Raw genomic sequence first — 26,395 nt, 5'->3', positions numbered from 1 at the left:
TAAAAAGCCACAGGCACATTTCTTACTGTGTGAAAAGAGACATAACAGAAGCTTTGCTCCTGAAATTGCATCTGTTTATGTTTGCAAACATCTCTTAATCATGCTCTGTTAATTTAATTTGTAGAACATTTTCAACATTAGTTTTGCTTAAGTACTTTTTATTGAGAAGCCTCTATGTGTACAGGTCTCTTTGTTCTCACAAATGTTTTGGGATATACTGATGGCAAAGTGTGTTTTTAGGATACCTCTCAGTGCAGTTATCACTATATGCATTCAACAATGTCGATTACATTTTTTTAGTTTAATGTGTTTGAATTCCACTTTTAGTCACATTGATGTTGATTTGTTTTGTAGTAAAATGCTTTATGTCTGTCTCAGCTTAATTAGCAGTTACATAACAAAATAGCATTTGTTTCGTCTTTTGTTTTGTACACATACGTCACTTAGATATGTCACTTAGACATAGAAGAGACAGAATAGGTTATCTATGATTAATATTGCTTGTTCAAACATACTCTAGCGCATTTCTTTTTTGCAAGGACAGTGTAAATCAATCAAATATAGTCAAGGCCCACAAAGGCATCTTATGTTCCTCTTGGTAGTTTGGTTTACTGAGATTAAGAGTAAAGGATGTTTTCAAAAATAGCATTTAGTGAGTCTATCAACCCATAAAAACCATAACAGGAATGGGAACAGGAACGGTAAATTAAAGCAAAACTATTGTGGCAGAAACATAAAAAGCAAATCACTGGGCATGACAAGATGTCATTGACCCTCAATGTTCGGGTCACATTTAGCATCTTTTGAAGTTCATTTTGCACAAATGAGCTTTTTAGCTAACATTTTTCCTGCAGCAGTACAGAATCAATACAGGCACATGTATGCATGTGTACACACACAGTGTGCAAACACACACACATACACCAAGGTAATCCAAATGAGAAATATGAGCTTAGTCATACATCCATGCAAAGATATTCTACGCTTAAACCCAGAAATCCGTAGGCACACCTTTCCATATTAGAAATGATCCATAAATGACCCTCAATCCCTATCATGCTGGGAATCCACCTGACAAATTAATTCCGTCACCTTGATAAACCACCTGGAATATTTAATGGGAAAAAAAGAAATGTACCTGGTGGGACATTAAAAATTCCTGGTTTTTGATGCATTCTGGAAAATTCAGTGTGAATTTTTACAAAATAAGATACACATAGCCTACTTTCTTGGGTGCACAAAGTCTTCTCCTCTACATATGTGTGTCTACATTAAAAATCATGTAAAAATATGTACTAGTTTAAAACAGATTTCCCAGATTAAAAACAAATACGTGCCATCTGCAGATTTACTGACAAACACATTGCAAGGTCTGACCAGGATAGTACACAGTACAAACAATTTTCACATAGTAGTCCAACAACAGTACTTGATGGAATAATTTGTCTAGGGAACATTATGGTACGACAGCTGGGGTTCACTTTTCTTTATTTATAGTAGAGCTACACAAAATGCAAAATAATTGTATGCACATTCATGACAAGCGCTGCCATCTGGTGGCGTAATCACAGCCCTTGTTATTTCAAAACAATGAAGAAAGACATTTTTGTGAATTTATACTAAGATGAATTGTGTGCCTTGTAAAAATCTTTATTTGAATTACTGTATCAAAGTTTCTTTGTGTGGTTTTAGGATTATTATACTATTGTTATTGAGGTTTGGATCGTAGGAACCTAATATTTACTCTGCCGTTCTCTGTCGGAAATGTAATTTTGCCGCACTATGTGCAGCAGGATTATGATTCCGTGCGTATATACTTCGTATTCTGACTGAAGTGAATGCAGTTTTACATTATACATACCACAACGTCATTAGCTGAAAGTTTAGAAATCTTAGGGCCTCAACTTTACAGGCTAACATGTCAGAATCCTTGCTCCGTTGGTGCGTTGACGAGTTACACAAGAACTTTGGGTTGGAGGCATGCGATGATATTGTTAAGTGAGTAAATGGTATGGTTTATCTTTCAATTTGAAGTTTGCTTGCTAGCTACCATCTGGACCAGTTGGATGTGCTATCGTAACATCAGTGTTAGCGAGGAAATGTCCTTGTCGTGATACTTTCAGCATAGCGTTTATTGGTATTTGGGTTAGCATGTATTCGCCCATGTTAGGTTTTAAGCTGGCATTTTAATAGACTGCTAAAACTCATCTAGTTAGCTTTTGGTAAGGCTACCTTCACTTACGACGTGACCAGTGAGCTACCTGAGGTATACCACTATCATTCATTACATCCTTGTGGTATGTTCTTCTGATGTAGGTATATCTTGTCAATTGACAATGTTGAGGAAATAGTTGAATATGTTGGGGACCTGCTCGGAGGGACGGATGGGAAGAAGAAGCTGTTCATTGACGAGCTTGTGAAGCGATGGAGGTATTTCATGCAAGGAGCCCCTGAGAACCCAAATCTAATTCCTATGATCGTGTCAACAGGTAAACTAGCTACCAACAAACAAGTCGTATGGTCTTATTCACAGTGGTAGTAAACAATATATATGTGTTGTTAACAGAGGTCCTTTGCTTGTTTCCCAAATGATGATAAAGACATCATTTTTTAAGAAGTAATAAAACAGTGCCAACATTGACTTGTATAGAGTTTCCGGATATGAGTAAAGACGCGCAGAAGAAGACCAAACGTAAAGGAAGAAACAAGCAAGAATTCCTTACTGTCAATCCAGCAGAGCCTGAACCAGAGACAGTGAAAACTCCTATTGATCTGCTCAAGGTAATTGTTTACATCTGTCTAAGTATGTTTGATTGAGAGAAATCAGAATTGGTTGACTGTCATGGTTTTTCGTAGGCACAGGAGAACAGCATCTCATCTACTGGAAAGAAGAAGACGACCAAATTTGTAAATCTATATGCCAAAGAGGGTCAGGATTGTCTGTCTATACTCCTGCCAGGACGTCATGCGTGCGAGTGTCTGGCTCAGAAACACAACCTCATCAATAACTGCATGACCTGTGGACGCATTGTCTGTGAACAGGAGGGTTCTGGTCCGTGCCTCTTCTGTGGCGTTTTGGTGAGAATTTATTTTGATTACCATTTTGAGTAGTATCATATTTGTATCATATTTGTGTATTGCTGTAACTCATGTTGTGTTTCACAGTCGACACAATCAGGAGTATAAAACCTCTGATTACTGCGTCTAGCTCCAGTTGTTTTGATGTTTTGCAGCACAGCACAGGCCAAAGTAGTGTTACTTGAATTGTTTATGAGGTGTTGAGAAACCTGCAGCCATGTAAGAAAGGACCCTTGAGAAAGCTTGCAGCTTTGGGTTTATGCAGGGCTCACTTACCATGCTTAAAATAGGATCTGACGGGGACAGTGGAATAGATGGCCTCTTCACTGACAATGGCATGTTTCTTAAGGCATCTGCATGGTTATCCAATTCACCTCGTACGACTTCACGAGAGACACGCCCTTTCTAATCTGATGATCGTACGACTCACCTCTACCTGCATGGTTCTACGAGGGGCTGTGGAGGTTACCAACGGTTTATTATGATGTTACAAGGCCATTACATCATCATCAACAACAAACTATAAAATAAGAAATCGTTTGTTTTTATCCCGTGTATTTTCAGTTAATGATCAGAGGCTGTTGTTGTGAAATGAATTACTAACGACAATGACCAAGCTTGCGGTTATTGCCGAATATTTTCTATTATTATACCACACAAACAGTTCTGCTTTTTTACGTCTACAATTCAGGTTATTTTACAATTTAATCATTTACACTGCATGCTCTGCTAACTCAAACACAAAGAGGCTGTTCGAAAACCAAGAAATGTTTTTATTATTGCTGTAATTAGACGACGTCTCCCTATGCTTTATATGCGGCGAGAGCCACGATAGAGCAAGGAAGAAGGGAGATGTCGGTTTTCCTCCTGCATCGCCACTGGTGCCCTTCATAGTTTTTTTCATTTTTACAAACTTGTCCCTGATCTTCCTCCAACTCCTAATGCACTCCTGGACCTCCAGCCCCAGGTTCCCAGTGATCTCTCAGCGATTTTTTTTAAAACGGCGGTGCTGTCATATAGGGAACTAAACAAGAAACGTGATTTTAGCCAGGGGTGTCGGACAGCTCGGATCGGATAGTGAGAAAATTCAAGCGGTGCTCCAGAGGCCATCCGAGTCTCTCGGATGGCTCTCGGAGGTGCTCAAAGGTGTGGTCCCACTTCAAGGAGGGCGTTTTAGGGCGTGCCTCGTGAGATCGGAGAGCACGATCGGATAAGCATGTGGGGGCCTTTACACCCTGTTACTACCCCCTGTCCCCCTTTAGGCTTTTTGCAGTCAATGCACGGGTGGTGCAAGCCTGGTAGCTTTAATCTGTCCATTGTGCACACCTGTAGTGGGGTGTGTACGAGTGTGCACAAGGGGTTCTGCTCTCACATTGTCAGAGCACCATCTTTCATTTGGGACACAATGCCTGGATGGAAATGGCTCGATGGAAAAAGTCACTAGGTCAAGGACAGGTGTAAAGGAGAAGGCATTAGGACTTTGGAAAAGTTAACTATGGGGATAAGAGAATCTGACTGCACAGTACGAAGGCTACATAATCATTCAACGGCAGATTTTGTTGACAAGGGTCACCTTGATTATTTGGTGTTCATGCCGCACTCAATTGTGGAATGGTGTTATGTCCTTTCCTATCATAAAGGACGTTTCAGTGTACCCTATGCTAAAGGAGATAAGACAGGTAGCATTGAAGCACCTTTCTTTCAGCATTTAGAGAATTCGACCAGCTCTTATCATGGCTGCCATTTAGATACTGCTGGGTCATTTCACTCAGTTTGGAACCTTCCTAAGCAAAAAAGATTCTCAGAACATTGAGGGACTAGCTCTTTGATTTAACACTTTCTCTCTCCCACCATCTCTTATCCTACTGGCACACACATTCCTTTCTTTCTCATAGACTTCTTATTTATTTCTTGCATGACTGCAGTTTTGACTTCTTGGTTTAAACTAATTATTGGTTAACCATATCTCTCTTGTCCTACTCCCTTTTTACCTTGCTGTTCCTGAGCACAAGTACAATTTCCAGAGATGCTAATGCAATACCTATACTGAGATTACTGGTTGTTGGCATACATTTAATGTAGTGTGATTTGGAAGCAGCTTTTTGTTTTACCACACTATAGCTGAAAATTACCAATATCATGTTATCTTATGTAATGCTTAAGCAATATAGCACGAGTGGGAGTGGGGTAGGTAAGGGATAATCCCACGGGTGGTGTTCGGCCGTAGCCACCGAGGCCGCTAGGCCGAGTGGCGTAGGCAACAACACCCGTGGGATTATCCCTTACCTACCCCACTCCCACGAGTGCTATATTGCTTTTATAAAACAATTCTACAGTCAACAAATTAACATTTCAACACGAAGTTATTGATTCAAAATGGTTTATTTCGCCATTGTTTCTCCGCAACAAAAAATAGTTCCATTGTCAACGTCTTGGTTTGGAATTTTGAAAACTTTGAATTAACGGTTATCTTCAATGCGAATGTTTCATCGCGGAGTGATTTATTTTTAGCAGTGAAGAGTCCCGTAACTGTAGGTATGTTGACGAATAACCTATAGCATGGAACGTCTCTCGTCCAATCAGAAACAGCTAAATTACACGCTAGAACCCAATTGTTTTATAATTTACAGCACCCATACAGAGCTCATTTTGACTGATGGTCTTTACTTTTTTTGTCAGGTTTGTACAAGAGAAGAGCAAGAGATTCTACAACGAGATTCCAATAAAAGCCAGAAACTGCGGAAAAAGCTTATGGGGGGTATGTCGGTATATAAGAAATTCTGTAATTTCCTTGAACCCTTCTGCTTTTACTACTGTAGCTGACTTTAATGTCTGTAAAAAGGGAACTCTGCGGTTGTCAGTTTTTTCAAAGACGTGTGTGTGTGTGTGTGTGTGTGTCTGTGTGTGTGTGTGTGTGTCTGTGTGTGTGTGTGTGACAGACCGAGTGGTGCCATGGGAGGGCACGGACTATCTGCCCCACCAGGAGGCCAAGATGAAAGCAGGGATGGAGAAAGCGCTTCAGCACAAAGAGAAGCTGCTTGAGTATGACAGGAACAGGTACACTGCATATTCCTCTGTGTGATCTCTGTGGTTGTTATTGTACAACCTGAGAGAGAGAGAGAAAGAGAGCACATCCTCAAAAGATCTGGCCCCTGTCTCCCAATAACAATACGTCTTACTGGTTACGAGCATTTCTACATGCATTTCCAAATACAAACAAACACATAAAGTGAACTTGCTCCCCCTGCCTTACAGAGGCGGTCCATGGAAACTGCTGAATATTCACCTAATAACCTGATATAAGATGATGTTACAGATAATTTTTGAACTTCATTGATTGACTAAAACTTTAATATCTGCGTATCTAACAATAAACCATCTGCGAGTGTTAAACACAAACAAAAAATAAGATTATAAATAATAATACTACACAGTTTTCAGATTTATCTGTTAAATGACATGTATATGTTAAAACTACTAAAGACATCCAAAATAAAACTGCTCTTTGCCACTTGCAAGTGTAGACTACAGTGAGTGGCATGCTGCTATGGTATTCTTGTAGAGCGAGTTGGCGGAGAATGAAGAGGCAGAGGTAGTTAATATAATATAGGCTTAAGTATTAGAACTCTCACTCTCTGCACCAGTTTGTGTGCTAGGCCTACTACCATGACCACCCCACCTAAGAAATAAAAATGAACTAACATAAATGAAGGCTATAATGTATACTGTAACTTATTTACTGTAACATCTCATTTAACCGGAACAATTACGTGTCCATGGCTTCATCATTTTTATGATCTAAACACAGCTTATAAAAAAAAGGTGATATACAATGTAACATATGACCGAGACATAAGGTGCAATAACACTGATATATTGATTCGTAGTTGTAATCTCCCTGTACATCCTGATGGCTACCCCAGTGAGAAATCCCTGTTATGAGGCATTAAGCAATCCACTATCTGTGAACGTTTTCAAGTACTTCTTAAGTTCCATTGCCTCTGGGAAACAGCCTGAAAATGTAAGATCATTTGTAAGATGGATTCTACAAACTACTGAGCCTTACGATGCATTTGGGAAATGGGACCCTGGTCATATCAGAGCATTGCACAGCATACTCAAGTCAGCCACTTCTGGGCACAGGAGTTAGCAAGAGAGATGTTGTGTTGCAAGGAAAACGTTATCTAGATCCTGTTTTAACCCTTTAGGGCCTTCAAATATGATTAGTGTAACAGTATTTATCTCTCGGGGTTGAATCCCTGCACAGTGTCTTTCAGACCAACACCACTAACAGTTTCCATGGTTTTCCCCTCTCCCTCCCCACCTTCAGCGTACGCCGAACACAGGTCCTGGACGACGAGTCTGACTACTTTGCGACGGACTCCAACCAGTGGCTGTCTCCGAACGAGCGCTCTTCATTGCGCAAGCGCGAGGAAGAGCTGCGGGAGCTCAAACATGCCTCTCGCAAAGACCGCAAGATCACGCTGGACTTCGCCGGCCGGAAGGTGGTGGAGGAGGATGGGAACCTCAAGCAGTACTACGACAAGTGAGTTTCTCTCCTCATGAGCGCCAGCTGGAGCGTGTCTGTTACACAGCCCTCGACATAAGCTTTATTGTGACTGCTTTTTTCATCCAAGAAAATAATGAGGCAAATCTTCAGTGAACCATTGCCGAGATGACTCCACAAAATGCTTCAGTGTTGATATCACGTTGAAATTCTGGCAAAGAAACACAGACAATTTACACATAAATTGTATACGTGTCCCAAGAGGAATTGTATAAATTGAAGCAAACACCATATGACAAAGTTAGTGACTTGCATGCCCAGTAACTTTCTTTGGAAAATGAATATCCTTTATGGTCAACAGATTAGATGAGACTGTCCAGGCCATGAATACTGGATCTATGGGCCAGGGAAGCAGGAGGCCAGACAGAGTGGAGGGTGAGCCACTGAGAGATCTGGTCAACCCCAACATCATGCAGGCAGCACCACAGGTAACCCCCCCGCTTGAATGGTCTTAGTCATTTACTGTTGTGGTCTATGCCCAAATTTAGTTTATCAAAACATTTCCTGAAAGGTACGTGAGCTATGTATGTATTATTTGGTAACTGGGATCATTCTACTGTTTACTTCCTTCTCTGTTCATTATTTTATAAAATAAATTCCAGACCACTTATTTATACCCAGCAAGGAACCTGAAAACAAAACAGACAATAGCCATATGATGTGGGCTGGAATACAGCCTGTTTTTGATGGTATTGATTGAAGCTTGAGTATGGGGGAAAAAAAGATGTTACTGAATGCATTCTGTGTTAAAAACAATGAAGAATGATCCACAGTTTAGTCACAAAAGCTAAATGCTGTCATGCTCGATGTGTGAAGAGTTTAAGAAAAAGTCGCCAACTCAGTGTTGAGAACTGCATGAAACTAGTTTTGTACCTTAGCAATGGCATACACATGAATTATGACTTGTAAAAGCACACTGATGATATTATTTTCAATGCTCTGTGTGTGTGTGTGTGTGTGTGTGTGTGTCTGTGTTTGTGCATGCGTGTGTCTATGTGTGACAGTGGGTGGACATGAGTGGTGGCTCCGGCTCCCGCAGGCTCCAGCAGCCTAAGGCTTCTGGGGGGAATCAGGACCCGGAGCGCTCCAGGCTCCGGCTGCAGGACGCTGAGTTGCAGCAGATGGCCGACGGAGGCTGGTCCCTCAGCATGCACCAGCCCTGGGCCTCACTGCTCGTCAAGGGCATTAAGAGGTACAGTAACTCTCCCCCCAAGGACTCGTACAGCTTTACTATTTCATTAGAAACATTTGAGGAAAACATGTGTAGTGTACCTGTGAAGTGACCGATACAGCTTTACGATTTCATTTAAGATATTTCTATACATAGATGGAATGTCTGCTATATAAATACTGCACAGGAATATCTCATGTCTTTCTTTAGGCAGAGGAAAAGCACTGATGCTGCATCAGCACACAGTGGCAAATCTAGGGGATGTGGTATTAAAGTACACACAGTCCAGAGTAGGAACTCCAGGTGGCCATAACAGAGGGAAAACAATGATGGTGAGAAATAAGCAGGCACGTGGATATTTTGTGGATGTGTGCAGAGTGGAGGGCCGGTCGTGGTATACCTCCCATCGAGGCTGTTTGTGGATTGCGGCTGCGGCCAAGCGTCCCACGCCCCAGGAGATTGCCCAGGTGGAGGACATGTACCGCCAGATCTACAAAAAAGGTACTGGACCTGTCGTTGGCATCCGTGCACCACGGTCAAACACAAATTGGCATAGTCAAAAGTGAACTGATGAAATCCATGCCTTGTGCTTTGACTTTGGATAACAGCCTTTTGTAAAATTGTTCATGGCAAATATTATTTCTGCGGATGCTCTATGACAGTTCTTAAATCAAACTGCCATGAGGGGGTGCATGATCTTTATGGCATTGATTATTTTTAAGTTGAAACACACTTAGGAATGAGGCTGTTGTGCTTAGCAGTGTCCTTTATGTGTTTAATTTTGAGTGAATCCATGAAGACAGGGTGGGATAATTGTTCTGGAATGTTCTTTTGTTCCCTGCCTTTGCAGCCCCCCGGTTCCCCCAGGAGTATCCAACCGGTTGCCTGCTGGGCTGTGTGCACATGACCGACTGCCTCTCCCAGGATCAGTTCAGAGAGCAGGTCAGTCACCTCCTGTGCCCTGAGTGCAAATCTCTCTCGCCCCCCCCCCCCCCCCCTCTTTCTCTGTCATTCATGCGTTTACTCACACTCACACAGCCCAGCCCCTGCCCTCCCCACTCCTCCTCACACGCTCTTATTCTTTCTCACTTCTTTCTTTTCTCTCCTTTTATGACCTTTACTCGCTTGCTCTCTTTCACTGTGAATGTCTCTCACTTTCTCAGCGTGTCACTCACCCCCTGAGCCTCCGAGAGACACTTGGTAAACACGAGACTTCCTCTTAAGCTCAATAAGTGACAAACCAAATGCTCTGCAGTTTGCCAAATTAATGTTGTACTTATAACCCTAAGGCCCAGCTAGTACCATTTTAGTTTAGTGTTGTGTTAACACAGTGCTGTGTTTACATACCAACATATCTGTCAAGATATTTGTGACCTTTTCTTTTGATTCCAACTGGAGTACATAGCTGTCAGTTAGAGCATAACCTACTGGCAATTTGAGAAGGTGTGTTAACAAGGCCAAAAAAGTGGAAATATGTCCGCTTGTGTCATGGTGGTGTAGTTTTAGATGCTAGTGAAATAGCATTCCTCTTTTCACAGTCTGGAGTGCTCCCGTGGCCCAGGCTTTTCCCCTGAACACCAGCTGCTGAAATGACCTGCACTTTCCATAACTCCTTTAATGTCTTGTCAATGAGGCATTTTAAATGCCAGAGGCTTCTGTAGATGCCTGAAATTATTTTCACAGTCTCTTAACTGCTACCACAGACACAAACTGTGAGGAAAAAGTAAAGACATGTCTATTCCAACGAGCGTTCGTGGGGGTGTGTATGGTTCTGAGCAGGATGTTTTGCCTTTGTCTCACAAGTATGATCAACCGGTAGTGACTTTCCCTTTGGGTTGTGAACTGTTGGGTGTGTTTTCACAGTCGGTCTGCCACCAGATGGCAGAGTGCACCATGTTCCCCCCAGCCCCGGAGCAGCCATCTTTGATTCTGCCATCACACTAACATGTCGTCTTGAAACATGCCCACAGGAGACCCTGGTAATTGCCTCTCACTCCGAGGCAGGCGCTCGCGTCTCAGATACAGCCTCAGTGTTTGCTGTCAGCACAACCACTCCTGCATGCACTCCTCCTGCCGCTTTTCTGTCTGTGTTTTTTTCGAGTTGTTTTTTCCCTGCACATCTTCGAAGGGGCTTGTTTTTGTGTCGGTGAAGGTGAGCTGAGGGCAAGGCGACGTGAAACCTGCTTCAGCTCCTTGATTAATTATAAATCAGTGGAGTCCGGCGCAGCTTGGTGCAGCCCTTTAATCTCTCGCCTTTCATCCCGGTTAAATGTCGAGTGCCCTCCCACCCCATCCCACCACTCGGCACAGCCCAGCACAGCACCGCACCGTACCATGCGGCACTGTCTGATAGACCCCCAGACGACAGCCCAGGCAGAGGAGCCATCGTGTTCATTTTCATGTTACATCTGCTCCCTCTTACTGCAAGACGAGTGCTCGCTGCTGTACGGCTCGATGGGCCACTTTTGTCAGCCAACAGATGGCTCATAACAGAGCAGACATGAGGGAGGAGAAATAGACAGAGAGCGAGGGAGACAGACAGAGAGGGCGAGAGAGAGAGGGACAGAGAGCGAGAGAGAGAGAGAGAGGGTGCTCTGAGGAAATCCTGTCTATTATGTCTTCAAGTCTTAAAATGGTCATCGCCTTCACTCTAGCTTTTTCATTTACCACCAGTCGTTTTTTTACCAGGGTTCTTTTTTCCCCAGGCATCTTGATGGTTGCAATTTCTGTAAGGATGTTTGCGATGATGAGAAATGGTAAATGATTGTCACCCAGCTGTGTTTGACAGGAATGCCTCACACACACACTCAAATACACATACACATACACAAACACACTCACTCTCACCTCTGGTGTCTTGCTCAGTTTGTTATGGTTCAAAAATGTGACTATGCCTGTGTAAACATCATTGAGTGCTACTGCCACTCTCATTTGTTTCCCTCCGTCTCGCTTTATCTCTGTCCTTTCTTCATACCCCCCTCCCCTTCCTCTCTACCCCCTTTTTTCTCACTTGTTCACATTAGCCCTAATGAGATATTGACATAGGTGCTGGTGTCTGAATTATACTCTCTGTGTTTTTTCCTTCTGATGGATAAATAGACTTTGATTTAAATGTAATTGTTCTGCACGTCGTTAGATTGCCTTTAAGTGTTGAGTCTGTGGGAGGGAGATGTGATGACAGCTTGGAGGACCCCCTCCACTCTCCCCGACACTTTGTAATGCGTTTATGCATTCTGACTGAAGCATTTAGATAATGGCGGTGGTTTATGATGGGGTGAGGTTAATGCCGCAATCATGAATTTTGCCTGAATAAACAACAATATGAGAGGACCTCCATCTACATTTTCCACCCAGGAATCAATGCCTTTTTTTTTTTTTTTATCTCTCCTGGTCTTGAAGAGAAATATTTTTTAATCAAGGTGTTTGAGTTTATACAGTGGATGTTCTATTTAAAATCAAAACACGTGTAGGTGTAAAGTAATTACTCCCCGTGTTTAAATAAAAAGCTGGAAAAAAAGAGGCTGTGGTTTCATGCCTGTGGAGAGGCTGCCAGCGGAATCTGTCTGGAACCCTCTGTTTGCCTGCCTCTGCCTCTCTGTTTCTCAGTGGCCATTATCCCCGCACCATTCTCCTCTCTGATCCTCTTTCTGGGGTCATAAAATCTCTGTGTGGAGAAGCGGGGGCCTGGGTGAGCACTCTGGGGGCCCCTCCCCCCCTTCCCTTCGCTTCCCTTCCCTTCCCTTCCCTCCCTAGCCCCTTTCATCATGTGTTTGAGTTCTCAGCACCAGGGGCGAACCATAAATCCAGCCAGAGACAGAAGAGAGAGGTAGGGAGGGAGGGAGAGAAGCGAGAGAGGGAGAAAAGGAGCGAGCCCTGTGACTTAACTGCCTACTGCATGCCGTTGTTCACCTTTGTCTTCTGCTCAACCACCCACTCAAAGAGATTTTGCTTGCTGGCGCTGGGAACAGCAGTGCTTCAAGCCAGCCGACGGGGGAGGGAAAAAGAGTGTGTGTGTGTGTGTGTGTGTGTGAAAGAAGGAGATAGAGGCTGAAAATGCTATCTCTCTGTTTCTGCTTTTCTCTGTTTCTCACTCTCTTTTACACCCAGGGAGAGACACAGTCACACACGCACTGAGGCTGAAAATGTGCACAGGCAGAGAAAGAGAGGAGCAGGATTGATGCATTAGCTGTCTGTTTGGAGGGAATTGTAATAGTCTTGCTGCATTTATTACAGCTTGTTCGCTGGTGTATTGACCCAACCACTCCCTACCTCCACCGGATTACCCCCCCCTCCACCCACCAGTCGTCCTCCATCCTCCTCTCCCCCGCTTCTCGTTCACTCAGGAATGAAGACAGAGAGCCTATCTGCCACAAAGGCTTCTGGGAGTTGCTCCAGAGCTGCTCTCTGATGCTAAATCTGTACTATTACCTGTTTGAATAGACAAGATTCTCTCAATGATAATGATTCTTAGACTAGTTTGGGTTTAGTCCTTGTCCAAGATGCCAGCAGTCTTGTGTTTCAAAGTAATTCAAATGGCATGTCCAATGGATGTGAAATATGGGGATACAGATCTCTTTGCAACAATCAATGCAAATTGACGACACCACAAGGCAGTATCACATTTACTCGAGTGCCTAGTTTAGCACTAAACATGAGATGATCCCAAAACGCAGCCGTAGTAAATACCAGTTTATACCTACTTCTGTTCCTCAGATGAATAAATCACATAAAAGACAACAGATGGCAAAAATGAATTACTCTTTGGGAAAGCATTAGGTCATATGTAATTCAAACAGTTATCTCTTAAACCCTTTAAGAACAATGGCCGCTAGACTAAGGATCCACAGTAGGAAAAGAGGGCAGACCTTCTTCCTTCAGGAAGGAGCTTATTGTTTGGCGGTCTCCAGGCAGTGCAAAATGTGCAAAGTGTTTTTCTTTTCATTTCATTGTGAGAAGTTGCATCTGTGCAATGTCATAACGCTTTGGAAAAGTGCTTTTCTCTATTATTAGGTTACATTCGAACATATAGGTGGATATGTTTTTTTTTTTTTTTTTTTTTAAGGACGAAATGTGTTGGATATATGGGACAGGACAAAGAAGAGAAGCCATTCCTCCTCTCGTGCTGAATGTGGTATTGATCTGTATTGACTAATCTAAGGCAGGTAGTCAGCTCAAGCAGTCATTATGTCAGTACCACACACTTGCGCCTTCCCTCCCCCTCTTATATGGCAGCCACTAGGGATCCCAGGCGCATATGTGTGTCTGTGTGTGTTCTACCACCAGGCAGCCATCTCACAGGAAATTGAGAATCAGTCAATTTTTTCCACAACCCCCTGTTTGCTAGGTCAGGGGAGTTACCTGTCAGCAAAGACACAGAGCCTGTCATGTCCCCTTGTTGTTCTCCTAATGGCCTAATGCACAGCATGGATAATGGGAACACAGGCTTTAGATGATGAAACGTTATTTCTGAAAAACATTAAAAATATATATGGGTTCATGTGCTTTGTAGAATGATCTTCAGATTGACTGGTAGATTGATGGACAACAGATTGTTTGGTAGATTGGTCAATGAATAGATTTTAAATGAGTTATTGGTTTTGTAGATAGATATGCATATAGATAGGTAGGTAGATCGATATAGAGAAAAATATAAAGTTAGAAAATATGGGTTTTTTTCTGCATAATACGACTAGCACTATTATAGCTGGGTAAAGCTAACTGTTTGCTTTTTTTTTTGTATCTAAACGGCATGGAACTGTTTAGTATGTATTTCATGCCCTCTGTTGTGAATGTAGCATAGGCTCTGAACAACCAAAGGCTGGCAAGCTGCTCTTGTGTCCTTGTTAGCATGGGGTCAGTTAATGCCTGTGTCTCCTTATGTGGTAATGTGATATTTATTGCCGAGAAGCTTTTTTTTTCCACAGGGAGAGGCACAAGAGCGGCTAGGCTGGAGCTGTGCCGGAGGAAGGCAATGACTATTTTTCCTGAGCTCCCGCAACATTTATTTTTCTGTCTCTCTCTCTCTCCCTGTTATACACCCCCCTCCCTCTCTCGGTATGTCATTTTTTTTCTTGGCGCTGCCTCTCTATCTTGCTCTCTCCTCTCCCCCACTCCGCCTCAGACGTTGTTTGTTAGCGCTGTCAGGCTGCTGTAAGCTTGTGGTTATGTGGTATATGTGAAGAATTCAGCCCGTGCAGGAGCACACCGGCGTCATTCTCTCTCGCCTCGGTGGAGAAGGACGAGGTCAATGGGGCTTTTGAAAACGCCTGTCCTTGTATGTTCACCACAAGCAAATGTGTGTCATATCTTCTAAACCTGTCCCTGCTTCTATTGGTGGTGTCAGGTGTTGTGCCTCCGCAGCTGTCAGTCAGAATGGTTGTGTTGAATCCTGGCAGAGCTCAGAACAGCCTTTTGAAATCTTTTTATTATTATTATTTTGTGAGGTGCAAAGCTCCAAAGGTATCTAGGCACGTCTTCATATGACAAGATGTTTTCATTACCAATATTGTTTCTGCAGTGGAGGTCTATGGTGACCCATAGAAGTGTCTGGTAAAATGTTCACACATGTGTACATAAACCTCTCTAACACAACCTCTTGGCCAAAACTAACCGTTCTTTTTTTTTGTATAGCCATCAGGCTTTTGGCTTAGTGACTTTATTTCTTTTTTGGATTCCCTTTCTCACACATGCAGCAATTAATGCTTTGTCGTGTATTGGATTTTCAGATTTTCTTTTTGTTTTCCATACCTTGCATCTATTGCCTGACATACTTTACAGCTCTACTCCATTGTAAGCATATTAACTGCTGTGTAATTCTATGGACATATGGAATGGTATGCTTTTAGTCAAAAAGAGGCCGATGTAGACCAGCACACATGCTAATTAATTTACATTAAGAGGCAAGATAATTAGTTGATAAGTATTGGGATAAATGATAAATAATTTGAGTTTAACAAAACTACGCATGGCAAGAAAGGAGAAGTAAAGTGACTTCAAATACTGCTGCTGAGTAGTAAATCAAAATACAACTGATATTGTCTTAGCAAATATATGCTATGACAATTGTGTTAACAATCTGAGAGCCACTTTACCAAGTCAAATTCCTTGTTTGTGCAAACTTACTTGGCCAATAAAACCTGATTCTGATCAAACTCAGTATTCATAAAGCATTATAAACATATTTGTAAATGTATATGAAGTAATGCATCATAGCATCATGACCTGTTTAGATACTATTTATAAATATACATGACTGCATTCATAAACCGTTTTAATGATGTGGTATTGGCCCTACACAACTATTATTATGATTGCTTGTATGGGGTCACATATGGCTCCATAAAGAGCATTTGGTGAATGAACAGCTTTGGATATAAGGCAAAGATGTCATCAGTGCCATTGTCAAGAGGTAAAAGAAGCTTTATATGCATTCTGATACTTAAAACTCTAAGAGACTTATGTCATCATAATGAGCCATTATGACTATGTTATATGAACCGTTTATGAATATGTTTATAATGCTTTATGGATACTGAGTTTAACCATAATGGTCATCTTAAACACAGTTATTTTTATAGATGTGGGCTTTTCTGCTGACAGCGCCATATTCTTGGCCCCATTATTATTACAATTAATAATATTCATTGTCCCTTCTAATTTGTAAACAAAAAAATGCCATATTGAAGAACAGTTTAGTGTTTAAAAGTTGATAATGCTGTAATGCACTTACCTGACAAAATTTTGGCTTGTATTCATGGACTTGTTGAAGTTAGCTTGCTATTTAGCTAAGTAGTTAGCTTCCTTAGCTAGCTAGCCAGCAATTTAGACTACCCACATGGATTACCTCTGCTTGGCAATTCTCATTTTGTTTAACCATGTTGTGTTCAATTGTGTGAAACAGCTTTGCTAATTGATTGTATAGCATTTGGGTAAAATAAAATTAGCAACTGTGATTTCAAGTAATATATTTCTTGGAAATATTGATCGCAACTAACAAATCATGGCCTAATAGCTTCAGAAAGATGTAAGAAATCTCATCAGGCAATCAGTAAGAATGCATGTTGTATTGCATTTTTCTCTTTTCCGCCGCACCGCCACTTAAAGCAGCACTAAGGAGTTTTGGGCTTGGAGCTCCCCCTAGCGGCGAAACCGGTTAAAATTAGCTTTCCTCGTTTAGGACAAATTAGCGAGTCAATAACTTTGCTAACACAGTCAAGAGAAGATGGCTAGCTCTGAATTGAACTTGTATCCAAATGTGTCTCAGCTCTCGCCAACATGTAAAAGCTGTTCCGATAGTGACTGTCACTACCCGATCCTAGTCGCGCATGCTCAGACACAAAGGACCGGGCAGCTCCAGAAATCTTACATACCGCAGTAATTTCCCTACAGACCCCCGATGGCAATGGCGGAGGGGCCATTCTCCATATTAAAAATAATTGTAACAACACAATTTTTTTCAAGCTGTTATTTTAAGGTAAAATTCTTGCATATTGTTACTTTAAAGCAGCTTTCTCCTCCTTTTCGTTAGTGACACAATTTTCGTTACTGTTTCACAGTGGCTCACTACCGCTTTTGAGGTATAGAGTGGTATTATAAGAGAGGCTGGCGCAACGCTAGCTGGTCAGCATGCTAGCTTACAGATAACTGGAGGAGGCCCTAGAAGAAGTCTAAGATCCTCGGGAAACATAATGCTGAACTAGCTGGTTTGCTCTACTATTCAAGTGCCTGTCACTCCATAACAGGCGGTGGTGAGGCTGTTCTGGGTGCCATGTTTTGCCTGCCCTCTCATCCCCTCTGGAACACATGGAGCTCCACATCCTGTTAGCTCCATCGCTGAACATCCTGCCTCAAGCTAGGGATGTTCACTCCTGTCGGTGTGTGTGGTGGACTCCCGCCCAGCTGTGTTGTTTGGCCGGCGAGCGCAGTCAGGAGCTGTCTTCCAGGGGCCAAGAGAATGGTTCACCTTGTCAATCGAGTGACAGTGCAGCTGCCGCCCCCCTCCACAGGCATTCGCCCTCCAGACAGCATGGTGTGGGGGATGGGCTGCTTTTGGCGAGGCAGCTTACTAAGTGCCTTGTGGTTTTTTTCTTCTTCCAGTAGCATATGTGGAAGGAGACCTGGTCAGCATACTACTGCATTTGTTTGTGATGTTCTATGTTGATGGATTGTGTTTTAGGAGTTTACACCGTTTATAGTAATAAGTGAAAGTATTATTTGTATATTGCTGAATGTAAAACTTGCAAAAAGAAAATCCACTGTAGGCTTGAATATTTACTCTTCATGTTTTTAAAAAAAATCCATCTATGCATTTAGCATATTATATATGACATGCTCATATGTGGAAAGGGCAAAAAGGAATATTTCACTTTATCAGATTCATCTTGAAAATGGATGACCTTATCTGTAGTGGTCAGGGTGAAATGGCAAATAGTATGGTTCTGCATTTGGGCGAATTTTGTATGAGAAAGTATATTTGTGCACTTGCTTTTTGTGGCTGAATCTGAGGTAAATGTGAAGGTGGCAGAACCCAATTTATTTGTTATGAAGGAGAATGTCTTGACTGCAGAATTTTCAGCCGAGGATATGGACTCTGTTATATTGCCTGTGGGGGCCCATAAATAAGATGGTGGCACGAGTAGGTTTTCTTACTGATGGATAAACTCATCCAGTGCTACATAAGCCAGGCTGGGGGCCGTTTGGGGAGATTACACTGAAGAGAGAGCATTTGTTGAGTGGTAGGCTGCCGGAGCGGCATCTGTGTACCTTCTCTTGTTTTTGCTGTGGCTTTTTTCGTAATATTTCCAGTCTATCTTGTCCTCCTGCCGGCAGCCTAATAAATTGGCAGAGATATTGCACTGCATTCTGCTGTCTAAGCCTGTTCCCTCTCGATCATCCAGACAAGCTATATCACAGTGTGAAGAACCTCCCCTATAAAAATGTCAGTTGCCGTCGTCTTTCGGAAAATGAGAGTGGCTTCTGAGCAAGTGTTCCCTGAGAGAAGCCTGCGGAGAGGAGAGGAGAGAAGCAGCAGTCGCATCTATTTTCTTGCCAGTGGCTTTGGCGTGTGGGAGCTGCCCCTCTTGTTTTTTATTTCCCTCAGGGGCTGCCTGGGCTTCTGTCCTGCTCTGGGTCTCAAGGGTGGCTAATGAGGTGACAAAGGGTAAGGAGGGTTGGTAGATTGTGTGTGTGTGTGTGTTTTTGAGTGAGTGAGTGAGTGCATGTGTGGGGAGGGGGTGGTTTCTGTGTGTGTGTATATATGAGTGTGTGTGTGTGTGTGTGTGAGGCAGTGAGAGAGAGAGAGGGGATGTGAGTGAGAGAGGGAGGATATGAGACCTCCTACCCCCAGCTGCTCACCTCATCTAGTGCAGGGCTTTGTCTGAGCCTTGGGCGGTTCACAGGGGGGCAGCGGCATCCAGCTGTGTAGAATGACCCCAGATGGCCGGCTGTGTTCCAGAGCCACAATCAAAGCAAAGCCTGCACCCCGAGAGCCAGGGTTGTGCGTAAAAACAACGCTCCAGTTTGTCCTGGGGTGTCAAGCGAGTCTGAAATATTGGAGGCTTTTTGCATCTATGCTGCTACCAAGCTAACAAAACGTTGCAATGGCGGAAGAAAATGTGCCTGAAAAAGGTTCCTTGTTTCCCCAGGGTTCTTTTGAAGTGCTGTGTGGGAAGTGAAGTTGCACAAGTTAATTGTCCCCGAGGGAACAGGCCTCAGTTGTGTACTGACGCTGAAGTAATGTTTCTCAGGAGCTGGTGGGACTGAAGGGGTGGAAGGCTTTTCTGGACAAAAGAGAGATATTATCTTTCTCCTCTGTTGTGTTTGTTCTCTGTGATTGAGTGCTGAATTATTTCTCATGTAGTGCCTACACGTGCCATGTTGATGTATCTTGAAATGCAAATATCATGTTATCTTCATTCTTGTTATACCACTCTCGGATTGTATGGAGCACATTGTGGTGTTATCTAAAATATGTTTTTGTTGTTGCAGTAAGTACTCATCCCAGATTCCCCAAGATTGACTCTAAACATATGATTTCAGGCTGTACTTGACAGAGGAGAACAGATGGAAATGGGGGTATATCTGCAAGCTCTGTAAATTGTTGTGACCACTCTATGTCTGGCTTGTGTAAGAATATCTTGTTTTTCTCTGGGCTGTGACATGAAGGAGAGGATGAGGTCACAGACGTGGCTTTAAAGGTTAAAGGCTCACGAAGCAGGAGAGTAGTGTGAATCTCACCTCAAAAATAAATGACTTCACCGCAACCTATCGTCGCTCTGTGAAAGAACTAATTTGTCCCTTCCTCCTTCTCCACACACGTCTCCGGTGAGTGTCTGCATTTGCAGACAAGCCAGCCTCTGTTGAATGTCTGACCATGTCCTGTTTGTGACAGGGTGACTGTGCACCCTTTCAAAGACTAATTTGTCTTGTTGACTGAAGTTAAGCTAAATTGAGCTCATTCAGGTTTTGCTGTTGGAAACTTAAGCCTATATGGTAGTTTTTAAAAACATGGTGTGTTGTTGACAGCAGGAAATGTGACTCCTTCCCCACCCCATCCCCCGTCCGCATGCACATATCACGCTCCGCAGTAGAGCAGTGGCCTTGGCTGACACGATGGCCATCGTTGAGGCTCTAAAAGCTGCCCATGTATCTCCCTGTGTCGGGAACATTAATTATGTAGAAACACCAATGCCAGTGTTGGGCCCTCTTGTATAATTCATGCACACTCCAACTTGACACCAGTTGTTTCTTTGTGTGAAGAAGTGCCGTTAAATATTAATAGCTACAGAACTTATACAGTGCAAATGATGGACTGATGGAGCTACGGGAGCCTGTCAGGGAAGTGTTACACAGAGCAGGCCTTTTTTAATAGCTGCTGCCATAAAGGCTATGTGGTGTTCTGTTAATGAATATGAAAGTTAAGACTGCTGACTTAGCTATGCCATAAAGAAATAAAGAACTCTAGCAACAATTGCTTTCACCGTCTGGCCTCAGTGCATTTGCATTAGAGTAGAGTATTTTTTTTATATGGAAGCCTTGTTAATTGAAATTATTCTGCTATTCCCTTTTCATTTCATCCAAGAGCGAGCAGTTTTGAACGGTCAGTCCAAATCCAATTCTCTCTCTCCCACATGTGTTTATCCAGTATTTTGGGTTGCAAAGCACCTTCCAATGAGCTGAAGTCCCATTGCTGGCAAGAGATCAGCACAGCTGAGCCCATCACCCAGAGGTAGATGAGTCAAGCCGATTCCTTTTTCTTTGCTTAAGTAGTGTGAAGCGGGCCTTGACTGAGCCCCCTTCTTCTTTTGTGTATCTGTTCCCTCTCCCCCCCCCCCCCGTCCCTCCCTCCCTCCATTTTCTCTCTCTCCATGAGGGCCTCTTCTCGGCAGAGCCGATGAGGGGACGCTCTGCCAGTGAGGGCTTGTTTTTTTTTGGGGGTGGGGGTGGAGAATGAATGGTGGTGGTGGTGGTGGAGGAGGGGGGGGGGGGGGGGGGGGGGTATGAGATTGTGTGCAGCCAAGCGGGCCCCAGGCTGCCACACAGCCCCATTAGCACTGCAGCGGCCGGGGCGGGAGATTGCTTGTCTCGACCTCGTAATTGCTGGCCAGCATCTGAAAGGCCAGGGTACTGCAGCAGGAGCAGGCAGGCAAGAGAGTGAGTGAGTGAGTCAGTGAGGGAGAGAGTGACTGACTGAGTGAGCCCTGGCCAACCAAACTCTTAGATTCATTGCTCCACTGACTCTGTTTAAAGTAGAGAGAGGTTGGGACTGGGAGAGAGAGAGAGGGGGAGATTGGGCTTTTGCGAGGCCAGGCCAGGCTGCCTTTGTTAGGTAGGACATGGGTGGGCTGTCTGGCTGTGGCTGCACTCACTCTGCCCTCTAATCATGTAATGTTCTTTGGCAAGGGCCACTCATGTTTTTTCTCGCTCTCCCTCTCTCCCTCCCCCTCTCTCCCTCTTCCTCGCTCTCTTTCTCTGTGTGGTGACACAGGACCACAAATAAATAGTGAGGGCAAAAAGTCCCCATTTAGTCACCTGCTACAAGGACACATTTCTACGTTGGTTTAGGATGTTTTTAGGCTGAAATCTATTGGTTAATTTTCATTTTGACAAATAAATTATTGTTTTGCTGTTTTAATTTATCACAACGATCCTTCTGGAACATGTTGCACTTTCTGCATTTATTACTTTGGTGGGAAAAAGGAGAACTCTATTATAATGTGGATGATGTCACGCTCTTTTGATTAAATCAGTACTGGAACTATTACATGGTGTGTTTGTGATGGAGGGAGTGGGAATCTGAGATTCCGAGCCAGGCCCACTCAACAGCTGTGAATCATGATGAACTCACAGAGGAGGATTAAAAAGCACTGAAGGCATCTTAGCTGTTTTCTCAGATGGCATCTGTCAGGCATCAGTACACCACGCGTGTATACAGTGTGTGGCAGTGCTTTCATCTTGTGGGTGAAAACATCAGCCTTTGATCAAAAATTATCGTCAGACAGCTATTTTCCTGACAATGAACAGTGCAGCTCAATATGGTGAAATAGCGGCAGGAATTATCTTTGCATTTGTGTAGGCTGCTGAATCAAATGGACCATTGCGCAAAATCAGAAATCAACACCTTTGTGACACCGTAGAAAAAAAAGGTAATTCATTCTCCAAAACAGAGAGTTGAGGACATACTATAAAGGGATACTCATTTTGTTTGGAATAGAAAGCTGTTGACATTTTATTCTGCCTCATTTCGTACTTGCAGGTGGCATTTACAGGGTTGACTCCCCACCCCCCTCACACACTGTAATGGCATGTCATGTGACAAAGCATGCACTCTATGGGCATTTTATTAGGTGCTTACACCGCTGTATTATTTCAGGTTCTGTACTTTGGAGGCTTGGTTGGCTTTTGCCAGGATTTAATAGCACGCCTCTAGTGACATTAGCAGGGAGTTTATTAAAATGTCTGGGCTACATTTGTATGCTCCTTGTCTGGACTGTGCAGACCACAGGGAAATTTAGCTGTGGACCAGGAGTGAGAAGAGGCACATGCATGTTGTGCACACTTTGGCTGTCAGCCCACTTCAGTAAAGGTGGAAAATCTAAACATGGCTGTCCAGCTCTAGGTGTGTGGAGAATATCTGAATTAATTTGTTGAACGTGAAGTCTTTTGGACATCTATGTCAGATTGCCCTTAGTTGTGGTCAGACCAAGTATTTAAAGCAAAGGTAAAGGCTTATTGTGGCTGCAGATGTAATTTAATACACTTGCTTTTCAGGGAAAGGTTATGGCTCAAGGTCAGTGTTTTCCCTCTTTTGTACAATCCTACTAGGGCAGGCCTGCCTGGCTTGTCCATTTAATTGCGGGGGAAAATGTTTTTTATGGGTAATCACAATTACTTAAGAAATATAATTGGGTAATTTGTTGCAGGTGTCCAGACTGAAAAACGCAGCCGTAAGTTGATGTCAGTGTATGAGAAAATGGTGCTGTGGTGTATTAAGAGAGGTCAGTGGTCAATGACAGGTTTATCATGAAGCTTATTTAAAAGACAGAGTGGAAATGTTCAATGTTAAGGTACATTAGATGTACTTGAAATAATTCTGGAGCCTTGTAGGGCAATCTGCAATCTAATTTTAGATGCATAGTCCTCAAAAGGAGGTCTTGCATGAGATGCTTTAGAACAGCCTAGACTGCAGTGCCCATTTCTTGCCTATAACAACGATTCAAAGGTATCATTGACGTTTTTGGTCTTAATGTAAAGGCAGGTAAAATTGCTTTTTCCACAGGGACGACCTGGTTTAGCAAATTGGAATTCAGTGTATTTTCAAAAATGTTGTGTGTGGATCTTATTAAGCTTTAAGGTTATTAAGCCTTGATCTAGTGAATGTGATTGAGTCATGGTAAAATAGCATGATTTTTTATATATAATTAAAAAAATTGAAAGGCCTTAAGAGCAGCCTATTAGGATTATACAGCGTATAGAATGGTGGTGTAGGGAAACATGCCTACTTTATTGTTATTGTATTCATGCATATATAGGCCTAGAAACAGACATCTTGAAACTTGTGTTTGATTTAGTCATGCTTTATATTACTTTTGCTGCAAAATATTTTATGAAAACTTCCTTTAACTACCTGAATGATGGAAGCAGCCTCATGACTTAGTTTGTAATGGTCTAATGTTGGGGCCAGGGGCTTCCAGGGCTTCCTATATATGTACATACAGTATATTTACATTTCTTTAAGGTCTGCAACTTTTTGTTCTGGTAAGTTATTTTTGTTTATTTTGCAATAAATACAGTCGTGGCCAAACGTTTTGAGAATGACACAAATATACATTTTCATCAAACTTTGTGAAAATGTATATTTGTGTCATTCTCAAAACTTTTGGCCAACACTGTACAAAGCAGGTCAAAACTAAATATTTGCAAAAGCCCTGATAGTGACAATCTATCCCAGCAGCAGGGACCTGAACATGTTCACCAGCAGAAGGACGAGTTATAACTACTTCTTAATATTCCAGCTTGCCTGTCTTCGATTACAGTAGCGGTACACATAGTAATGGCACTTAGATTCTAATTTAAAGAAAATATAAGCTATTACATAACAAACTAGCATAGCTAGCTGTAAACTATGCTTCACACTCTCTTAGGAACAACTCTAAGGGATTCTAAAATTGCCCCTTACTTTCCTCATTATTGCTTGTCTACCTCATTGGAGGTTCATGTCGCTTTGTTTACTTCCAATTTTGTCATTTACCTGCAGCCAAAATAAATCCAAAAGCCCACTGGATGCCTCTCATCTGCAATTACGCCTGACAGTAATCTCAGCATGTCACAGTTTGTGTGCGTGTGTGCGCTTTCCTTGCAGCACTGAGCTTTCAAAAGAAGGGATGACAAGTGCTGTTGTGAAAAGAAGCCCCCTGCTTCCTGGCTGCTGAGATGCAATCATACCAGCCCCTGATAACAGGGGAGAGGAAATAAAGCCTCCTGGGCCATTCCCTCCTCAGCAGATTGAAAAGATGACTCTGTTTTTACGGATGTGTCAATCTCACCTGCACTGTGTGTTCTTTCTCTGTATTTCGCTGTTTCTTTTTTTACCCTGTCCCTCTCGTTGCTCTTGCTCTCGTTCTTGTCTCTCATTTCTTACATCAGTTAGGGAGCAAGAGGCCTCATTCAGGGCACAGCTATATTGGTGGAGTGTTAATGAAACATCGTAATAGAGTGCTTTGTCTTCTTTTCTCTCTTTCTCACCACAGTATCCCCAGATCTCAGAGGAGTCTGCCTCTCCATTCGTCTTCATTTGTTCCAACCCCCGGGAGATGATAGTAAAGTTCCCCATGAAAGGGAAACACAAGATCTGTAAGTCTTGCCTCTTTCATGTTGTGGGTCCAGTGATTGGAAATGTAGCTTCGCTGTCGAATATTTCTCATTTATTCTGTCCTTTTTCATGTTCTACACACAAAGACACACACATACCCATGAATGACACATGGGCACATATACTGCCGGATAGAGAACAGACGCCAGGTTGGGAAACTAAATAATTCGTTCAGAATCTAATCTGATCTAATCTAACCCTAAACACCCATATGTAGTAATATGGAATATTAAGATTTATTTCAAGTTCTTCACAATGGGAGAAACAAAAGTAAATTGACAGAAAAAAAGAAAGCCTAAATAAAAATAGTCGTCAACATCAGCTAGCTGGCTGAGGACAAGGTAAACATTAGCTAACCATGTTAGCAAGCTAGGGACCAGTTTACACAAACCCTAGATTGCCTGAATCCGGAGATAAATGTGACCTTTCGTTTACACGAACGGGGCAGATTGGGTCACTGAATCCGCATACTTTTGAATCGAGTCTTCAAAGTGAGTAGATTCAATGCCGCCAGCGGATTGGTGTTGGTGCAAAACCCGATCCGCACACTTTATAACCTGATGATGTAATTGCCCCACGTGAACGCCTCGCAACCTCAGCCGGAACCCTAATTAACCCGGCTGCATCACTTCATAACAGCAACAACATATAGGCCAAATGGTAGGCCCAACATTTAGAATTTAGTTTTTCAAATCAAGAGTAGGCCTGATTTGACTTATTGGCTTTGCATCCTTTCATCTGGCCTTGTCTAGTCCAAAGACATGCTGCCCACCAGCTTTTTAAGTACAATGGTGCCACACTGGTGGCTTTGTATCAATTGTATCCCTGCCTGCTATTTTTATAGTACTGTAGGCCACAAAAACACCCTGAAACAACTTGTATCTCACATTCTTATGCCACCAACGGAATAAGCAGGCCAATGGCAACCAGGCGCACAGTTCTTCCTCCCTCACTTTAAAAACCACCAACCACCACTGCTATACTCATAATAGTTATGAATTAATTTTTTATTTAATTCTTTTCAGTGTGCTACAATAGGCTACCAAGACATTATATAGGTTGGCTACCATCAAGGTCCGAACTTAACATCCACTAAGTGCCAAATGCGTGTAGATTTTGCATTTGATGTGTACGTTTTGAAAGCCACCAAACACTTTGGCAGGTGACTCTTTTGCAATAACATCTCAGCATTGATGGCTTAGCACCAGTA

The 26,395-nt window shown here is 42.8% G+C and overlaps 1 protein-coding gene across 1 annotated transcript in view; it reads left to right on the top strand.

Annotated features, from left to right (window-relative positions):
- The first annotated feature begins 1,844 nt into the window (after positions 1 to 1,844).
- The window catches only part of trip4 (thyroid hormone receptor interactor 4), a 46,525-nt gene continuing 21,974 nt past the window's right edge, over positions 1,845 to 26,395 (top strand). The window contains exons 1-12 of the mRNA XM_080843822.1: positions 1,845 to 1,998; positions 2,317 to 2,489; positions 2,651 to 2,781; positions 2,857 to 3,078; positions 5,758 to 5,836; positions 6,018 to 6,135; positions 7,409 to 7,624; positions 7,947 to 8,073; positions 8,650 to 8,837; positions 9,193 to 9,317; positions 9,667 to 9,758; positions 25,064 to 25,166. Coding sequence (XP_080699948.1) covers positions 1,919 to 1,998; positions 2,317 to 2,489; positions 2,651 to 2,781; positions 2,857 to 3,078; positions 5,758 to 5,836; positions 6,018 to 6,135; positions 7,409 to 7,624; positions 7,947 to 8,073; positions 8,650 to 8,837; positions 9,193 to 9,317; positions 9,667 to 9,758; positions 25,064 to 25,166 — 1,654 coding nt within the window. The 5' untranslated portion in view covers positions 1,845 to 1,918. The remainder of the gene's footprint in view (positions 1,999 to 2,316; positions 2,490 to 2,650; positions 2,782 to 2,856; positions 3,079 to 5,757; positions 5,837 to 6,017; positions 6,136 to 7,408; positions 7,625 to 7,946; positions 8,074 to 8,649; positions 8,838 to 9,192; positions 9,318 to 9,666; positions 9,759 to 25,063; positions 25,167 to 26,395) is intronic.

The sequence above is a fragment of the Sprattus sprattus genome (genome assembly GCF_963457725.1).
Source record: "Sprattus sprattus genome assembly, chromosome: 8".
Taxonomy (NCBI): Eukaryota; Metazoa; Chordata; class Actinopteri; order Clupeiformes; family Clupeidae; genus Sprattus; species Sprattus sprattus.
Note: the sequence above shows the minus strand (reverse complement) of the source record. Positions and strands in the feature narration are given on the sequence as shown.